Source organism: Lissotriton helveticus, chromosome 8, assembly GCF_964261635.1.
Source record: "Lissotriton helveticus chromosome 8, aLisHel1.1, whole genome shotgun sequence".
Taxonomy (NCBI): Eukaryota; Metazoa; Chordata; class Amphibia; order Caudata; family Salamandridae; genus Lissotriton; species Lissotriton helveticus.
In genome coordinates this window covers 424296569-424317342 of record NC_136069.1, presented here as the reverse complement: position 1 = coordinate 424317342, position 20774 = coordinate 424296569, and the positions used below count along the sequence as shown (strand labels likewise).

Below are 20774 nucleotides of genomic sequence, written 5' to 3'. Positions count from 1 at the left end.
GGGTTGGGGGTGAGTGAGGGTGAGGGGTTGAGGGTGAGTGAGGGTGAGGGGTTGAGGGTGAGTGAGGGTGAGTGAGGGTGAGTGAGGGTGAGGGTGAGTGAGGGTGAGGGTGAGTGAGGGGTTGAGGGTGAGGGGTTGAGGGTGAGTGAGGGTGAGGGTGGGTGAGTGAGGGTGAGTGAGGGTGAGGGGTTGAGGGTGAGTGAGGGTGAGGGGTTGAGGGTGAGTGAGGGTGAGTGAGGGTGAGTGAGGGTGAGTGAGGGTGAGTGAGGGTGAGTGAGGGTGAGTGAGGGTGAGTGAGGGTGAGGGTGGGTGAGGGTGGGTGAGGGTGAGTGAGGGTGAGGGGTTGAGGGTGAGTGAGGGTGAGGGGTTGAGGGTGGGTGAGGGTGAGTGAGGGTGAGTGAGGGGTGGGGGGTGAGTGAGGGTGAGGGGTTGAGGGTGAGGGGTTGAGGGTGAGTGAGGGTGAGTGAGGGTGAGGGGTTGAGGGTGAGTGAGGGTGAGTGAGTGAGGGTGAGGGGTTGAGGGTGGGTGAGGGGTTGAGGGTGAGTGAGGGTGAGGGGTTGAGGGTGAGTGAGGGTGAGGGGTTGAGGGTGAGTGAGGGTGAGTGAGGGTGAGGGGTTGAGGGTGAGTGAGGGTGAGTGAGGGTGAGAGGGTGGGTGAGGGTGGGTGAGGGTGGGTGAGGGTGAGGGGTTGAGGGTGAGTGAGGCTGAGGGGTTGAGGATGAGTGAGGCTGAGGCTGAGGGGTTGAGGGTGAGTGAGGGTGAGGGGGTGAGGGGTTGAGGGTGAGTGAGGGTGAGTGAGGGGTTGAGGGTGAGTGAGGGGTTGAGGGTGAGTGAGGGGTTGAGGGTGAGTGAGGGGTTGAGGGTGAGTGAGGGTGAGGGGTTGAGGGTGAGTGAGGGTGAGGGGTTGAGGGTGAGTGAGGGTGAGGGGTTGAGGGTGAGTGAGGGCGAGGGGTTGAGGGTGAGTGAGGTTGAGGGTGAGTGAGGGTGAGTGAGGGTGAGTGAGGGTGAGTGAGGGTGAGTGAGGGTGAGTGAGGGTGAGTGAGAGTGAGTGAGAGTGAGGGTGAGTGAGGGTGAGTGAGGGGTTGAGGGTGAGTGAGGGGTTGAGGGTGAGTGAGGGGTTGAGGGTGAGGGGTTGAGGGTGAGGGGTTGAGGGTGAGGGGTTGAGGGTGAGTGAGGGTGAGTGAGTGAGGGTGAGTGAGGGGTTGAGGGTGAGTGAGGGTGAGTGAGTGAGTGAGGGTGAGTGAGGGTGAGTGAGGGTGAGTGAGGGTGGGTGAGGGTGAGTGAGGGTGGGTGAGGGTGAGTGAGGCTGAGGGGTTGAGGGTGGGTGAGGGTGAGGGGTTGAGGGTGAGTGAGGGGGTTGAGGGTGAGTTAGGGTGAGGGGTTGAGGGTGAGTGAGGGTGAGTGAGGGTCAGGGTGAGGGGTTGAGGGTGAGTGAGAGTGAGAGTGAGGGTGAGTGAGGGGTTGAGGGTGAGGGGGTGAGTGAGGGTGAGGGGTAGAGGGTGAGTGAGGGTGAGGGGTTGAGGGTGAGTGAGGGTGAGGGGTTGAGGGTGAGTGAGGGTGAGGGGTTGAGGGTGGGTGAGGGTGAGGGGTTGAGGGTGAGTGAGGGTGACGTGTTGAGGGTGAGTGAGGGTGAGGTGTTGAGGGTGAGTGAGGGTGAGGGGTTGAGGGTGAGTGAGGGTGAGTGAGGGTGAGGGTGAGGGTGAGGGAGGGTGAGGGAGGGTGAGTGAGGGTGAGGGAGGGTGAGGGAGGGTGAGTGAGGGTGAGTGAGGGTGAGGGGTTGAGGGTGAGTGAGGGTGAGGGGTTGAGGGTGAGTGAGGGTGAGGGGTTGAGGGTGAGTGAGGGTGAGGGTGAGGGTGAGTGAGGGTGAGTGAGGGTGAGGGGTTGAGGGTGAGGGTTGAGGGTGAGTGAGGGTGGGTGAGGGGTTGAGGGTGAGTGAGGGTGAGGGGTTGAGGGTGAGTGAGGGTGAGTGAGGGTGAGGGGTTGAGGGTGAGTGAGGGTGAGTGAGGGTGAGTGAGGGTGAGTGAGGGTGAGTGAGGGGGAGGGAGGGTGAGGGGTTGAGGGGGAGGGAGGGTGAGGGGTTGAGGGTGAGTGAGGGTGAGTGAGGGTGAGGGGTTGAGGGTGAGTGAGGGTGAGGGGTTGAGGGTGAGTGAGGGTGAGGGGTTGAGGGTGAGTGAGGGTGAGGGGTTGAGGGTGAGTGAGGGTGAGGGGTTGAGGGTGAGTGAGGGTGAGGGTGAGGGTGAGTGAGGGTGAGTGAGGGTGAGGGGTTGAGGGTGAGTGAGGGTGAGTGAGGGTGAGTGAGGGTGAGGGGTTGAGGGTGAGTGAGGGTGGGTGAGGGGTTGAGGGTGAGTGAGGGTGAGTGAGGGTGAGGGGTTGAGGGTGAGTGAGGGTGAGTGAGGGTGAGTGAGGGTGAGTGAGGGTGAGGGGTTGAGGGTGAGTGAGGGTGAGTGAGGGGTTGGGGAGGGCGAGGGTGAGTGAGGGTGAGGGTGAGTGAGGGTGAGTGAGGGTGAGTGAGGGTGAGGGTGAGTGAGGGTGAGGGGTTGAGGGTGAGTGAGGGTGAGGTAGGGTGAGTGAGGGTGAGTGAGGGTGAGGGGTTGAGGGTGAGTGAGGGTGAGGGGTTGAGGGTGAGTGAGGGTGAGGGTGAGTGAGGGTGAGGGTGAGTGAGGGGTTGAGGGTGAGTGAGGGTGAGGGTGAGTGAGGGTGAGGGGTTGAGGGTGAGTGAGGGTGAGGGGTTGAGGGTGAGTGAGGGTGAGGGTGAGGGTACATGCTTTTCACTTTCTTCAAAGGTTGTCCGTGCATCAAGGGTAGTTGACTGAACTTTAAGTATAATAATTGTACGTACTCTTCGGTGGCATTGAGCTCACACCCTCGAATGGTCTTCGGTAGTATTGTTTCCTGTAGAATTCTATTTCCTGCTTATAAAGCGCATGTCTCGGTCAGTATCAGCAAAGTGGTATGTGCATGTGAAAGTCGGAGAGTTGGAGGCGGTTAAGGAAAGGCAGAACATTCTGCAAAAGTAATGGGAAACCATTTTTATCTTGAAACTGTTTTTAACCGACAGTCTTTTATTCCTAATCATAGATGAGTGGGAGTAATACAGGGACTGGAGCAGCAGCGCCTCAGTTTGGATTGGTGTGGCAGGCAGGAGAAAGTCAGGAGAGGGAGGAGAGGGAGGAGGGGGAACTGCTTGCGAAATGAAATTAAAAGCGGCCGGCCGGGAAATGCTCTCGGTAGCATTCGTTTGAAGTGTGAAGCAGGGGGCGGGAGCAGCCTTTGATGTGCGGATAATTAGGGGAGGAGCAGCCAGGAGATCCAAGCTCGGGAACAGATGGCTGGCGATTTGGTGCTGTGCACGCGCATTTTAGGTCAATGCGCTTGCGCATTGACCTAAAAGCCACGGGCACAGCACCAAATCGCCACAGTTAGGTAAGCTTTGTTTAAAGCCCTATAGTCTCGCTTCTCTCAATGCGCATGCGCATTGATAGGTCACGAGACCTAAAAAGGTGGATTATGGTTTAAGTAACCAAATCCCAAATTACACAAGCAAAATTTGATGAATTTGGCAACCCTTAAAACCCCTTACAACTGAAAAACAGCCAAAGTTTAGGGGCGTAACACAGGCCCCCACAGCCCCCGGGTTGCTGGGGGAGGGGGGGTGGGGGGGGGCTCGTGCTCCAGTGGGCCCCTTAGTGAAGCCAGCATTTTTTGGTAAGTAATACCTCGCCATGGCCTCTTTATATTGGTGCGCAGATGTCATCGCCTCCGCGGCTGCGCGGTCTTCAGCCTTAGGGTGGGGCTGGCCTGGTGAACATAGTCATGCGCATCACGCAATTAAAAGTGCGCGCATGACTGGTGAGGTGAGGCATCACAGAGGCCGGAGATCACTGATAGGGACCGGGCTGCCACCGGACATAATTAATTAGTTCTAGCCCCTGGCTCGCCTTGCAGTCTTCCCTGTCTTCTGCCGCCCGCAGGTGAGTCTCCGACGCCTCCGAGGCGAGCCAGGAACAAGAAGTCCGTGTCAGAGGGTGGGGGTTGAAATTGGATGCATCGTGGTGCGGGCGGCCGGGGTTATGTAGTATAGGCCCTCGTTCCGTTCTGTGCAGTGCAGACCACGAAGATTGCTCAAGTTTGTGAGAGCGGGATGATGGTTGCAGCTTGTGCACCATCGCATGGCTGCAATAAATCAAACATTTTATTCATGATGACTGTCACCTTTGCAATCATCATGATAAAAATTTTGGACTTATTGCAGCCACGCGATGGTGCACAAGCCGGGCTGAAGACGGCTGGAATGCCAGAAACCGGTCCTCGGAAGCTTGTTTCCGGTCCAGGGAAGGCATGGCTTGGCAGTTCGGGCTGGACTGTTCCCATGAGGCACAGGGTCAGACTGATTTGCATATAGCCATGTCTAAACTGGGGTGGCAGAGTGGGCTAAAGAACGGTGATGGATCAAACCCAGATCTTTTGACTGGGTGTGAGTGTTTGATTGGTTCAGATGCTCCATCCATCACCACCCCCTTTTTGTACCGCACAAGCTGCAACCATCATCCCCGCTCTCCTTTCAGTCTCAGAAACTGCGCCCCCAGCGCCGTGAATTGCAAAGGGAGTGACATATTTCAGGACTGGAATCTGAGGAGGCAGGCGACCGGGCCGGTCAGCTCGCCCCGCGGTAATTAACCCATCACTTCAGCTCGCGGGCTTGAAAGCTGTAGTAAGGTCAATCTCCCTGGGCATGTATGCAGGCTGGAGATTGCCAGTGTCTCGTTTTGAGAGTCAGTGTTGGTGACTGAGACTCTGTGGCGCCTTCAACAACAGGAACACCATCTACCTCCTGTACAGGAGGCGGGCACATTGAAAAGGAAGGAGAGTCTTAGGAGACCGAGACATCTGCCTATTTAGCCGGTGTGCCACCCACTACTAGGTTTCTGTAAACAAGGCGCAAATGCGTGCGCGGAGCTCCTTAGAAAAGTTTCATAATTTAAAAGAGGCAGCAAAATCTGGTCTTAATGTCGTTTTTGTTTAATAGAGAACCACATATTTGGAACTGAAATAGACTTCTATGCAAATCCCATCAGATGTATTTATTGTTTTTCATAACACTGTGCATCGCCTTTCGGTTACTTCAGAGTACTCGGTATTTCATAAATGTACATATTTGTAATAACCTAAGAAAGAGCTAACTAATGTGTCTCTGGCATAAAGGATGATGAAATTAAAGACATGTTATCCCAATTCATTTACTGCCAGTTACTACCTGGAGTTCGAATTCACCCATTAAAAAAATCACTGCTGCCTCCTTATTTTTGCCCTCTTCTCTGCGCTAGGATACCTGTATAGTTAGCGGTGCATTACTAAACTGTTATTATATTGTAAACCGAACGTGAGCTACCCCTAACACAGCTACATCAGGCTTATAGAGTGAAAGTGCTATCTGAAAGACCTCGAATGGGGGCCCAAATTTGCTCCATCTCAATGTCCGGCCATTATCTTGCATTTAGATAAAACCACACACCGGTGCCGGTGGGCTGCAACTAGGTTTGTGCCTCAAAGAGTCTGAAACTGCCTTGGCGGTGGGCTCTGTAGTTTGGCGCCATAACGAAGGCCATGAATCCAGCTCCACTAAAGAAGTTCCTGTAGACTACAGTTTTTAAATTATAGAGCAATGATACCCTAAGCACTCTTCATTAAGATGTTATGGAGGCTACACTGCTGTAGTGTAGCCTCCATAACATCTTAATAAATAGTGCTTAAGGTATTATTGCTCTATGATTTAAATACATAATAAGAAAGGCCTTTGGTGCCTCGGTGGGCTCTGTGATTGCAATCACAATTAAAACGACGCACATAAGCAATGTAAAAAATTTGGCAGCAATGCCGCAGGTATGTGCGCACATTATTTCAAACGCTTGTTGGTAAATGCAGTCGGCTTTTTGGCATCCGTGCTCCGTTTGCATCTTGGGGGTAATAATTTAAGTGGGTCTCTTCTGACACTCATACTAGCTGTTGGTTTTGTCGTGAGATTACTTCACAGCTCCTGCCTCAGCCTGAGGATAATGCAGTATAGTGCCTGTCCGTGCGTGAGTCAGTGTCACACATAGGCAGCTAAGATGGATCTGTGTGTTCTAACTGTTCATATTGGGGCTGCCTCACATCTTGTTGGGTCGGGTCCCATAGACGGAGAGGCCCTGGAGTCCTGGTGCTCTCCTGATTGATTGCTGGCAGGGAGGGGGCCCAGTGTGGGCAAAGGGCTGGCACTCTTAGGGGCGCCTCTGCAGCAGGCAGCAAACTTGAATTTCATAAAAGCACACAGGAATGTGCAGATTAAGTATCAGGAGGTGTCTTACATATTCTTTTACCCCCAAATACAGGATGGGGGTTTCCATGCTGGTCATGATGTGTACCACAAGCCATGTCATGTGCTTAAACCGTGTTCCCAGCTTCCCTAATAGCTTTTGACAAAACACACTTCCAACCCGTAGGTTGGCAAACACCTTTGATTTCCGTTTCCCGGCATGAGGTTTAGGTACGTGTATTTTAATTAAGCTTGGCCCCGGGGTTAGTTTGTATCATGGTGGGTCTAAGCTGCCAGCACTGCGCCCTGTGTACTGCGGTGCAGTTTCAATGCCCTGCAGGTGTGCGTCTTCAAGGATGGTGCGGCTTAGAAATGGCCCATTGGCCTCTGTGGAAGGGAAGGACATGCACAGTACATCACCATTTACTATACAATGAGAGGCCATATTGTGCCATTCAATGACTGAGTGCCCTTCCATTTCTGGTGCTTTGCACCATTTCTGGTGTTTTAAGAACTTCAAGTTTCTTCTTGCTCAAATGGGTGTAATTTCTGATATTTATATGTTTTGATCGTCTTCACTGCATGATTTTGCTCACATAAAAGTGTCACTCATAGTTGTTAAAATGTCACTCATAATTACACTGAAATTATGAAAATGTCACACATAGCAATCTGAAACCTTGGCAGCTATGCACGCAGCAGCCCCTGTGTTTCAGCCTCCAGGGGCCCCATCAGCGCTGTGGTGCACACAGGCAGCACTAGACTCTCTCGCTGGCATTGGTTGCACCAGTGAGTTGCCTCATAACAGTCCTGGCTCATAAATTAAATGGCGTGCGCTGCATGCGGTGGGTGCAGGTGACCTGATCTTCAAGGCCCAACAGCAAGGCAGTTGAAGGCAACTGACTTGAGGCCAGAGATCATTTGCATATTTACATACCTTTGTAAACTGGTTACAGAGGCTTATTTTATTCCTGGTACCAGTACCTCTTGTGCCCCCACTCTGATTATTCCTTACATTTGAAATTTCCATTACTGCTGTAATGTGAGAATGCATTTCATGAAAAGGAATGTTAAGTAAGGTTGCCAAAAGAAAAATGCCAGCAATGTGTTGTTTAAAGAGCCTGGAGAGATCTTGTCTTGACCCGTAAATAGGGTTATAAATAAAGTATGTATTGATTTGTAATGTGACTTTTCTGTCTGTGTTCCCTTTAATTATCAGTCATGGATCATTCAGGCAGCCCTAGACCATAATTAAAAGTGCTTTCTATTTATACTTGCTGTTCGAATTTTGCACAGATAAGGGCTGGAAATAGGGCTTTAGGCGACTGCTTATTTTTGTACGTCTGGGACATCAAAATCAAGAGCTAGCAAACCTAATCATAAGACCGGAAGTTTGTTGCAGGATCAGCACACTATTTATTTCCACCCTCAATCCCTGATTAACGCCATAATAGCAATAGTTTAACATATCTGAAACCCTATGTCGCCGTCAATAACATGCTGAGTTACTTCCAGTATCTGGGAATGCACCCTTTATTCAGACAACTCACTCCTCATTCTCGCCCTTCATTTTACTCTCACCCTGCACTCACAGCAATCACAATGCACTCACACTGATCACCATGTACTCCCACCATTCACCAGCTCACCCTGCACTCCCAGTGATCACTCTGCACTCACAATGCACTGGTGCTGTTCACCCTGCAGTCACACGAGCACACTACTCAACCTGCACTCATGTCACACTTCACTCTCCTGTCCCCCTCACTTCTCAATCTGCAATCTCACTTAAATAAGCCGATCACTAACCATGCATTCTTTCATCCCACTTTGTACTTACATACGTACCCAAATTGATATAGTCACCTCACTCACTCTGCAGTCACTACTCTTACCCTACTCTTACACTGTCGCTTCACTCACATGGGCACTCCTACCACCCACAAAGCGCAGAGGGTTAATGTGCCTGCTACAAAGAACATGTACCATGCAGATCACAGAACTGAGTGTGAGTAAACTAGGAGTAGTGCTATGAAAAAATGAAATGTTTTTCAGAAAGGTGCTATAGAGAGATGAGGTGCATTGTTGGTGAGTGGTAGTGAGGGAATTCATAGAAAAGGAGGGAAGGGCACGCCAAAAAAGACTGTCAGATGCCATCCAGAGACTTTTTGAGGCATGGGCAAAGTGGGCTCCGTCCCAGGGTCCCAGACTTTCAGGGGGCCCCCTGATAAAACCAGCTCTGTTCTGTAGAGTCTTGCCCTGATGGCATTAAATGATTCTTGAACAGGTTGTTTTAAATACAATTTTTTCCCCTTTTTTCAATATTGGTGATGTGTCTAATACAGACATTTTGTAGCGGAATGTTGTGTTTCATGCAACATCCATAACATTTTCTTCGGATCAAATCAGGACCTGTCCCATATGAGAAATGGGAGGGTGTCACTGAGATTATTTGCAATATGCTGCTGTGTTACAATATTGAAATCACGCATAGCTTATATGTTAAGAGGGTTTCCCACTTTCTCATTAGAACTTTGAGAAAGACAATATAGAGGCATTTCATTTAAATCTTGGTGGTTTCAAATCAAAATATGCCAGATTTTTGGGTGAAGGTGCAAAGTGGTAGGTGGGGGGCCCCCTCCATCTGTTTTGCAGGGGGGCCCCCTCAAGTTTCGTTACGCCACTGCTAAAGTTATGGATGTTTGCAATAGTAGTGGTTGGGTGGAGAAAACCCTTTGGAATGAGGCAAATACACTGGTTGACGGAACATTGTGGCTCTTCACAAACACTGCCAACTGTTTGAAAGCATTTAACAAAGAAAATTGAGTGTAAAAGTTTCTCAACTAAATCCATATTGTAAGGTGACATTGAACATTTCGCCACATGGAAAATATATTTTCCATGGGGAGGAAAGAAAACAATGATCCAAATTAAGAGAACCTATAAATTGCTTGCCACAACTAATTCCATTTGCACGGTTACCACACCACATCATGGAGACAGCTTAATGTTATGGAAAATGCAGTGACCTAAGTCTTCACTGAGTAGCAGAGGAGCCTTGTTGCTGAGGATACAAATGTTAAAGAACATTAAAAGTTGCATGGGTCACATAGTTTCCACTATACAAGATATAACCACAAACGTAATGAAAAAACCCCACTTTATTTCTACTGATTCTTTGGTGGCAATATATGTCTACTCTGCAGAGCCAAAGTATACAACTGTGGCTTTGAGAAAACTCTTCTGAGGTGCTAATCATATTGATGCTATAGACATATATAATCTGCTTTCAGAAAGAAAACGTTAATGCAAACTGATGCCTCACAATTGGAGCTAATCAGCCAAAAGAGCATACAACGTTTTCGGAGGCATTCTTCACAGCAAGAGCACAGCAAATGCTACATTGTGAAATGGCTGACTTTAATTCCCAAAGGTTGTCTGCTGTAGGCTCTAATTCTACTGGAACATCACTGGTAAGCACATCACTGTGATAAAAGTTCAGACACTCGAAAAAGTAAGTACACATATTAATGGTAAAAGGATTGCCTTCTGATATAATAAGATTGAAATAGGAGTATCATAGCATTTATAGTCGGAGACAAAGGACACACAACACTAATGACTAATCAGTCAAAATGCAAAACCATTTTGGGAACCCTCTGGGCAACGATCCTTTCCAATAAACTTAAATATCACTGTATTCACCAGAGGATATGCTAACAATGCTAGTGGACTGATGGATAGCAAGTAACGAGAAGAGAACGTTCTGATGTATTGAGCCAACAATGACTTGCCTCATATTTCGTCTTCTGACATTCTTAATAATTATGGAACACTGTTAATTAAATATGAATATTAACTTCATGGTCCCCAATGTTCTCTCCTGACAGCCCTGAGACAACTAAGTAGAGTAAAGAAAGATTATGACTATGGAGCCTAGATGTTCACCAAAGCCTAGATAATTGTTTGTGAGCTACATAGTATGGAAAAGAAAGACATATTCCCCAAAAAAGAAACGTACTTATGGAATGTGCTCTCATGCAGTTTTTGAAAATTAACTTCAACAAAAAACAACTCCAATCTCTTAATTTGACTTTGTCATCCTATATGTTTAATTAATTACCATAAATGCAAAGAACTAACAGAACAATAATAATACTATGTTGGAACGCAATATTTGTCTACATTAAATAGGATCACTGTAGAGAATCAAAAAGACTAAAATTATGTTTTGGTTCTATACGGGATATACTATAACATTTTAATACTATATCTCACAGGATTCGATGATTTTGTGCTAAACTGGAGTGACCCTTCCGGAGCGACTGCACAAAGCAGGTCTCCTTTCTCCCTTTCTAATCCCAAGACCATCCTCTAACTTGTAGTGTTTCTAAGGGCTCCTGCTTCTGCCCTTCCTCTTAAACTATCAGATCATTCAGCTACAATGTTTAGTCAGATTCTGTCATCATCATGCTACATCAAGGGTCAGACAAGGTCATCAAAATCCGCAGCTGCTAGCAACTAGTGCATGTAAGGCAGCTGGCTCAATCCCAGCAGAGATAACACAGACCTTAATATCCTGAAAAATCGAAATAAGTGATGGAAATAATCAGTAAGGCTTAACACCATGAGCCCTTTCGAATCCAACCTGCATGCCCGCCTCCTAGCTTCAGAGAAAATATTATGGCTTCCATTCCAACTTATATTTAGTCGTTTTCAACAGATGCAATCACATTTGCATATTTACTTTTAAAAGCAGTCCATGATGTATGTAATCAGCAAAATAATGTTACCAGATGTAACCCATAAATGCCCTAAATAACACCCTTGCAAAACGTGTTATCATTTCTTCTTAACGTTCTGGTAACCTGTATTTCTGGGCTACAGTGTTGGTTTTAATTGCAAAACTGTATGGATTTTGTTACAAAAGTAGCATACCATGGTATGGTAAGGTCCAAATGGCTTATTACTCAGGAACATACACCCCACCCTAAAACTTGAGACTCCTCAAACTCAAGCTCTTCATTTCAGATTAGGTGCAGATTAGTGAGAGACAACACTTTTTAGCTTTGTTATTAGCCAAGACATTTTGGTTTTACTAAAATTATATTTCCAATGCAATTACTAATAAGGACTTTCAACCAGGTCTTTGCATTCATTGGTTTGTTACTGTGTCATTCACATTCGTCCATCCACTGCAGCATACAGCACGAGGCAATGGGTTATTCTACTTCAGAAATAGGATAACTTCAATGTGAGTGATTGTATTCTGTCCTTTTTGAAGGAGCTCATCCACACAAGTAGTTCCCTTTAGCACCAGAGACCCCTACAGCAATGTGTGTTAAGACCAAAAAATATTTGTAATGTAGCCAATTTCTTTAAATTATACATTTAAGGTATAGCTATAACTTTATAATTTGTAATGGTTGCGTAGTTTAAGTTTGGTTAATATAGAAACAATTAATAAAGTTATAGAAAGTTGATTGTGTTTAAATTATGAATTTATGGTATAATAACACTTTAGAATTTCCAATGTTTGTGTAGTTAAAGTTAGGTTTGTATAGAAAGAATAAATGAAGTTTACCTAACTATAACTAATCTTTAACCTTTGTTTTTCACTGAATTTCAAAGGGTTTTATTTTTAATTAAAAAAAAAAAAGTATTTCAAATCGTAGAGTCAAGTGTTGTTGTGTGGACTGTCAAGGAGTACAGTGGAATACAGTGTTGTGAAGTGTAGTATTGTACAGTGAAATGGAGCAGAGTGGAGCAGCTTGAAGTGGTGCAGAGTGAAGTGGCATACAGTGGAACAGCATACAGTAGAGTGTCATAGAGTAGAATACTGTGGAGTGGCATAGAGTCATGTATAGTTGAGTGGCATAGAGTGGAGTGGTGTAGAATGGAATACCATAGAGCTGAGCAGTGTAGGGTGGAATAGCATAGAGTGGAGTGGCATACAGTGAAGCGGCGTAGAGTGGAATAGCACAGAGTGGAAAAGAGTGGAGTAGTGTACAGTGAAATAGAATAGCACAGAGTGAAAAAATACAGAGGTGTATAATTGTGTTTCATATAGTTGACTAGTGTAGAGTGGAGTACCGTAAACTAGAGTGTTGCAAAGTGGAATGGCGCAGATTGGAGTGTCGTCGAGTGGAATAGAGTGGAGTGGGGTAGAGTGCAATGGTGTAGAGTGAAGTGGAATAGCATTTAGTGGAGTGGCATAGAGTGAAATGCCAAAGAGTGGAGTGGCATAGAAATGAATAGTGTGTAGTGGCATAGATTGTAGTAGCGTACAGTGGAGTGGCTTAGAGTGGAGTGGTGCACTGTGTAGTGGCATATAGTGGAATAGTGTACAGTGGAATTATGTAGAGTAGAGTGACACTGAGTAGAATAGCGTACGGTGAAGTGGAGTGGCGATCAGTGGAATAAGGTAGAGTGGCGTTCATTGGAGTGGCATAAAGTCAAATGGCATAGAGTGGAATAGCAGAGTGGAGTGATGTAAAGTGGCGCACAGTACAGTGGTCTGGAGTGGTGTAGAGGTGTGTTGCACAGAGTGGACTGGCATTGAGTGGAATCTATTTTCTGCATAGGGGCGTTGAGTTGCGTACAATGGAATAGCATAGTGTGGAGAGGCAAACCGAGTAGCGTAGAATGAAGTGAGGGAAATAGTGCTCAGTGAATTAGCATACAGTAGAGTGGCATACACTAGAGTGGCGCGGAGTGGCAGAGTAGAGAGGCACAGAGCAGAGTGAGGTAGAGTCAAGTGGCATATAGTGGAATAGAGTGGAGTGGCACAGAGTCGAATAGTCTACAGTGGAGTGACGTAGAGTGGAATGGTGTGGAGTGGACTGCATAGAGTGATGTAGGGTTGAGTAGAGTGGAGGGGTGTCAAGTGTAGTGGCGTGGAGAGATGGAAAGTGGAGTGGTGTAGAGTGGGGTGGCATGTCCTACAATGGAGTGGTAGCGTGGAGTGGCGCAGACCTTTTTTTTTTAGCTAGTACCGCAGTACTCTTAACTTTTAGAAAAATTTCTAGAAATATATACATCATTTTCCCGACCTATTATCACTTATGGAATTGTAATAAGTAGGGAAAAATAATAAAACCTACTACTTGCCTATATCCAAAGCCCTAATCCAAGGCATAACCAAAAATGTGTCACCCCGAGTAGGACGGGTATGTCCAGACGTGGGTCCCGTGCTCTCCATGCCACTAGAGTCAAGCAATCTTGGCTGATGAGGGCTGAAAGCCAGAAACCAGTCCTAGGATGCTTGTTTTCAGGCCAGGGAGGGCCTGGCCTGGCAGTTCGGGCTGGACTGTTCTCATTGGGTGCAGGGTCAAGAATGATTTGTATATGGCTGGGTCCAAACTGGAATGGCATGGTGAGTAAAAAAAACAATGGATTTAGGCCCAGATCTCTGTACTGGGGTGAATGTATGACATTGTTCTGCATTCTGTCCATCAATTGTTCTTTTTGAAAATGTGGTCTAAGCAAGATGAATACCTTTAAATTTTGTAAAGGCAGTCATTAGCCAATCATATAATGCTTGGTCATCGGTAAATTCTGCATTATACCAGGGAATTACCGCGGTATACCACCGCCTGAGACATCAATATGTTTCTGTGCCTTATAACTACAAACTACTGAAAAGATTTTTATGAAATGGAAAAAAGGATCATTTCCAGACCATAATCTTTATTCCTGCCAAATTTCATTAAAATCTGTTTCTCTGTTTTGGTTCTACGTGCCTGCGAAAAGTCAATGGAAAATGATTTTGTGGAAAAATGCCTTTGGGACATTTTTCTCTGCCACACTTAACTATTCACCATGAAACTTTGCATCATCTGCCAATGTAGAAAAAAAGGATAGTTTTACAAAGATTCATAGAGATTTTAATAAACGGGAGCAAAGTAATTAGCACTAGAAAATCCTAGGAATTCCTACCTTTGGTAACCCAAACTATAACTACGAAATGGCTACCGCAACTCTATAAAGTGTATATATATATATATATATATATATATATATATATAATTCACCAAATTGCTCGAAGCTTTTTAGAGGCACACGACAGGTCCCCGCCCTCGGGGCTTGAAAGGCTTCAAGGTTTCACGTGTCTTTCCGCTTCTCTGTATATTGCTTGCTGACGCGTTTCAGGGAAAACCACCCCCTTCTTCATGGGCTGCTGTAGGACACACTCGAGAGGCATTTTCCACGTCATTTGACCTTTATTTATGTTAAACAAACCCCCAAGTGGGCGTGTGCTCAGTGCACCGCCTCCACTGCTTGATGGGACTTGTGGTCCTTGGAAAATGCAAAGTTCATATTTGTTTCTTATAGTAAGTTCGAGTGCTCTTACTGATTACTGCATTAATTGTCCTGCCTGTAGTAGGCTGAGTTGCGGTCCAGCACGTTTGTTGCAATAGCCAAGGAGTCCTGTGCTCCAGGAATCCTCACCAGTTGAGAACTCGGAGCCTCGCAATGCTGACAATTCGTTTCAACTGTCAAGCCACGCTGGTGCACTCTTCACGACAGAGCTGCCGTGCAGGAACATAATTCACCAAATTGCTCAAAGCTTTTTAGAGGCACACGACAGGTCCCCGCCCTCGGGGCTTGAAAGGCTTCAAGGTTTCACGTGTCTTTCCGCTTCTCTGTATATTGCTTGCCGACGCGTTTCAGGGAAAACCACCCCCTTCTTCATGGGCTGCTGTAGGACACACTCGAGAGGCATTTTCCACGTCATTTGACCTTTATTTATGTTAAACAAACCCCCAAGTGGGCGTGTGCTCAGTGCACCGCCTCCACTGCTTGATGGGACTTGTGGTCCTTGGAAAATGCAAAGTTCATATTTGTTTCTTATAGTAAGTTCGAGTGCTCTTACTGATTACTGCATTAATTGTCCTGCCTGTAGTAGGCTGAGTTGCGGTCCAGCACGTTTGTTGCAATAGCCAAGGAGTCCTGTGCTCCAGGAATCCTCACCAGTTGAGAACTCGGAGCCTCGCAATGCTGACAATTCGTTTCAACTGTCAAGCCACGCTGGTGCACTCTTCACGACAGAGCTGCCGTGCAGGAACATAATTCACCAAATTGCTCGAAGCTTTTTAGAGGCACACGACAGGTCCCCGCCCTCGGGGCTTGAAAGGCTTCAAGGTTTCACGTGTCTTTCCGCTTCTCTGTATATTGCTTGCCGACGCGTTTCAGGGAAAACCACCCCCTTCTTCATGGGCTGCTGTAGGACACACTCGAGAGGCATTTTCCACGTCATTTGACCTTTATTTATGTTAAACAAACCCTGCACGGCAGCTCTGTCGTGAAGAGTGCACCAGCGTGGCTTGACAGTTGAAACGAATTGTCAGCATTGCGAGGCTCCGAGTTCTCAACTGGTGAGGATTCCTGGAGCACAGGACTCCTTGGCTATTGCAACAAACGTGCTGGACCGCAACTCAGCCTACTACAGGCAGGACAATTAATGCAGTAATCAGTAAGAGCACTCGAACTTACTATAAGAAACAAATATGAACTTTGCATTTTCCAAGGACCACAAGTCCCATCAAGCAGTGGAGGCGGTGCACTGAGCACACGCCCACTTGGGGGTTTGTTTAACATAAATAAAGGTCAAATGACGTGGAAAATGCCTCTCGAGTGTGTCCTACAGCAGCCCATGAAGAAGGGGGTGGTTTTCCCTGAAACGCGTCGGCAAGCAATATACAGAGAAGCGGAAAGACACGTGAAACCTTGAAGCCTTTCAAGCCCCGAGGGCGGGGACCGGTTGTGTGCCTCTAAAAAGCTTCGAGCAATTTGGTGAATTATGTTCCTGCACGGCAGCTCTGTCGTGAAGAGTGCACCAGCGTGGCTTGACAGTTGAAACGAATTGTCAGCATTGCGAGGCTCCGAGTTCTCAACTGGTGAGGATTCCTGAAACACAGGACTCCTTGGCTATTGCAACAAACGTGCTGGACCGCAACTCAGCCTACTACAGGCAGGACAATTAATGCAGTAATCAGTAAGAGCACTCGAACTTACTATAAGAAACAAATATGAACTTTGCATTTTCCAAGGACCACAAGTCCCATCAAGCAGTGGAGGCGGTGCACTGAGCACACGCCCACTTGGGGGTTTGTTTAACATAAATAAAGGTCAAATGACGTGGAAAATGCCTCTCGAGTGTGTCCTACAGCAGCCCATGAAGAAGGGGGTGGTTTTCCCTGAAACGCGTCGGCAAGCAATATACAGAGAAGCGGAAAGACACGTGAAACCTTGAAGCCTTTCAAGTCCCGAGGGCAGGGACCTGTCGTGTGCCTCTAAAAAGCTTCGAGCAATTTGGTGAATTATGTTCCTGCACGGCAGCTCTGTCGTGAAGAGTGCACCAGCGTGGCTTGACAGTTGAAACGAATTGTCAGCATTGCGAGGCTCCGAGTTCTCAACTGGTGAGGATTCCTGGAGCACAGGACTCCTTGGCTATTGCAACAAACGTGCTGGACCGCAACTCAGCCTACTACAGGCAGGACAATTAATGCAGTAATCAGTAAGAGCACTCGAACTTACTATAAGAAACAAATATGAACTTTGCATTTTCCAAGGACCACAAGTCCCATCAAGCAGTGGAGGCGGTGCACTGAGCACACGCCCACTTGGGGGTTTGTTTAACATAAATAAAGGTCAAATGACGTGGAAAATGCCTCTCGAGTGTGTCCTACAGCAGCCCATGAAGAAGGGGGTGGTTTTCCCTGAAACGCGTCGGCAAGCAATATACAGAGAAGCGGAAAGACACGTGAAACCTTGAAGCCTTTCAAGCCCCGAGGGCGGGGACCTGTCGTGTGCCTCTAAAAAGCTTCGAGCAATTTGGTGAATTATATATATATATATATATATATATAAATAAATATATATAAATATATATATATATATATATTTATTTTTAAATATATATATTAATCAACTCAGGCAGACAGATCCATATCCATCCAAAAACGAGTGCACTCGCGGGAAAGTAATAGCAAAGGGCTTTAATGTGCAAGCCTCAAAGCAATGACGGACATGTTTCGGAACAACGCCTTTTTCAATGACATCTGTCAGTGCTTTGAGGCTTGCACATTAAAGCACTTTGCTATTACTTTCCCGCAAGTGCACGCATTCTTGGCTGGATACGGATCCGTCTGCCTGAGTGGATTAATTTGTAGTGGCTCACTACCAATGGAGTTTTGCACCTGGGACGTGAGGTGCGGCAGGAGAGATCGTAATGTTTTGGATGGATATATATATCTATACTACTATAATAAAGGAAGAACTTTGAAGCTTTGAGGCGGGTAAACTCGGGAACCACAGCGCCAATCCACACATCCGATACATCGTTGGAATTGTCAGGGTGTGCAGATGGACATAGGCTATATAAAGTACAAATTATACGTTATTTAAAAAATTAAACATAAAAAAAAAATAGTCCCCTGGAAGTAGCGCCGGCCGCGACGTAGCGCTGGCCGCGACGTGCGTGCTGACGAGGAGGAGCGGCGGACATGAGCGCGGGGTGGAGCGGCGAACAGGCGGGGAGGAGAGGCGGGGAGAAGCGTTGACGAGCGGCAAGGAGCACGGGGAGGAGCGGAGGCTCAGGTAAGGCTCCGGGACACGGACAATGTCGGGGCAGGAGGGGGCCGGGGCGGGCGGTTGGCCCTGAAGAACGGCGGCTGAGGTAAGGCTCCGGCTCTGGGACACGGACAATGTCGGGGCGAGCGGGGGCCGGGAAGGGCGGTTAGCCCTAAAGCATCATTGCCCCCGGACGACGTTGGGGCGGGCTGCTAGTATATATATATATATAGATATATATATATATATATATACACACACACACACACACACACACACACACACTCATACATTCATGTATCATATGACTGTGTGTGTGCATGCATGTGTATAGGTGTATAAATACACACATTCACTAAAGAAAGAAACTGTTGCTAGTAGGTTATGGTTTATTGGGCATTATTGCCGAAGACAATAATGTATGTAGAAAAAAACCTCAGAAATGTCATGAAACGAACACAGTTAAAGTGATACTATAGTGAAGAAACAAACGCGAAAAACATTGAAATGGCGAATTAAGGTTAGATCGCCAAACCATAATTTGCCCCAATGCATTGCTCACAACCTCACAGTTGACATCACTAGTGGCATCACGAATGACACCACTGGGAGATCACATCACCATTCTTCTGTGATTTTTTTTTGGGGGGGGGGGGATGATTTACTCTCCTACGATGATGAAGATCTGAGCGATAGTGAGGAGTCAAAATGGGCCCCAATGAGTAATTTTATGGAGGATGCACAAGTGAAAACCAATAGTCACAGCCTGAGTCAGTAAAGGCAGGTGGGTTATTTTTCCTAAAGTTTGAGCTTGGTTTAGTATCATATGGTGGTCAAGGGTATCAAAAGCATCTGACAGGGAGCTCTGTGCTACTTGAGAGGGCACTAACACTGACTGATGCCGAGTATTCTAAGGAACTTAAGCAGAGTCTTCAGTTCAGTGGTATGACTTCCTGATTGATTTTTGCTAGATACGGTGTAATAAAGATGTGTCCAACATATTCAGACTTTGGGCTGAGAATAGGGTCATTGAGGACAGGCTATATATTGCATTTTTTTAGATCTGGAAGAGCTTTCCTAGTCAAGAGAGTCAAACATGCACACTGCACTAGGCAAACTTAAGCAATGACAAGTGTGGTATAGATTAACATATGACTACTAGGTAATGGACAGGTCGGCAGTTAGATGTTTTGGCAGACTTGATGTTGTTTAGGGATATGCTCTAGGATGCCGTTTCACTATGGGCAGAAAGGGGTAAAAAAGGTTCCTATGATTTTTTTGCTCAAAGTTTACACTCTGTGGTCTCAATTTTAACTTTATCATTTTAGAAGACAATCACGTTTGTCTTTTAAAGATATGACTGATGTGTTGGAACAGTGCAAGTTGATTAGAATGCAGGTAATCTACAATTCTCAAGTTGGCTTGTTACATGCCTGTCCTTTCTGCACAAATCAGCTCCACAGCTAATATAGTAGTGTTCTACAATGATCCAATAAAACCAAGAAGCCAAATAAATGACAGCTCACATTGCTCCACTTCTGTCTCTGTGGCTGAATGTATCTCACATATTCCCTTGTATATCAGTACTGCCAGAGTGTTGGTTTAAGGAGTTAGCACATTATCGGCTAGGTAACTTTAAGACTCAATAGAAACACAATAAAAACACAATGTGAAAATTGGCTCCATGTGGAAAGCTATCACATCTGTATACATAAAATAGGGAAGATGTTTTGCGTAATCCTTCAGGGTCCAAAACAATGAGTATAGCAATTCAAGGGTAGGCTTGAAAACGCATTTTGCATTCAAGATTTGTGGATCAGAGAAAAGGAGAATTGCTGATGCTTACAAGATTACATTTTATGCGAAGCAGAGCAATGGGCTGTCAAAGCTTCTCTACATACGATACTCTAGACTTTTCAAATGTGTTTTATACAGACGCAATGTTTGCAGCAGAGTGAAAAAGTGACCAAAATTAACTGGTGGTGGGCCATCAACTTAATTGATGCAGGCCATCACACAGCTCTATGAGTTATTGACCTCTGGTGACTATAATCACAGGTACCTCAATGGTGATTCACTAAATGATAAGAGGAAGGATTTGGGCTCCCCTGATTAATTTGTGAAAGTGGAAAAAAGGCAGTCATGGCTCCAGTACTACAGGTACGATTGCTGCAATCGCCAAAGACCAGGAGACATTACAGCCCATAATTCTAAAAATTGCAAATTAGTACAGGGATCCAGGGTATGGGAGAAAGATTTAAAACACCACTAGGATGTACAAATATATGCAACAGAATGCATAGGACTGTATGCGGTTGCAATTTGTGTCAACAATAGAATTATTTTGGATCAAATATTTATTATAACTAGTCACCGTACTCTGTGTAAAAAATAGAACAAATAGCCTTCTTAGTGGCTGAAATCAACAGAATAAGTGAGAACTCTTCCATTCCTACTTTGAATTACTGACACTTAGTCCCAGGACAGGGACAATTAACTCATATATTTACCACTTAATCTTCTGAAAATGAAAAGATAAATTATGCAGGGCAAGGATTTTCTGCATATAATTTCTGTTCGAGAATAACAACATTAAGACTGTGTTTAAAAGAACTTTTGATAGAAACATCTTAAAAATCTTTAAAAAATAAAATAATAAATACAGGCATTCTTACAATGAATCCGGATCTGGATCAATAAATGGCGTAGCACCAAACGCATCGATGTTTGCCAGCAACATTTTACTAATAATAGAGCTGCCTGCAATGGACGCAGCAAGTCCTGCCCTCAAACCTGACAGAAAAAAAGAGATATATTAAGTTGACACAGTACAGAAAATTAGGCCTATGGAGCAGAAAACTATTGTTTTCTGGTAACAGACCTGAAGAGTGAGCAAACATTAATGGGTT

General features: G+C 46.1%; 1 protein-coding gene across 3 annotated transcripts in view; it reads right to left on the bottom strand.

The window, feature by feature from the left end:
* The window catches only part of DGKH (diacylglycerol kinase eta), a 681607-nt gene that overhangs the window by 147381 nt on the left and 513452 nt on the right, over positions 1-20774 (bottom strand). For all 3 annotated transcript variants that reach the window (XM_078657279.1, XM_078657278.1, XM_078657277.1), the window contains exon 18: positions 20541-20658. In XM_078657279.1, the coding sequence (XP_078513405.1) occupies positions 20541-20658 (118 nt within the window). The remainder of the gene's footprint in view (positions 1-20540; positions 20659-20774) is intronic.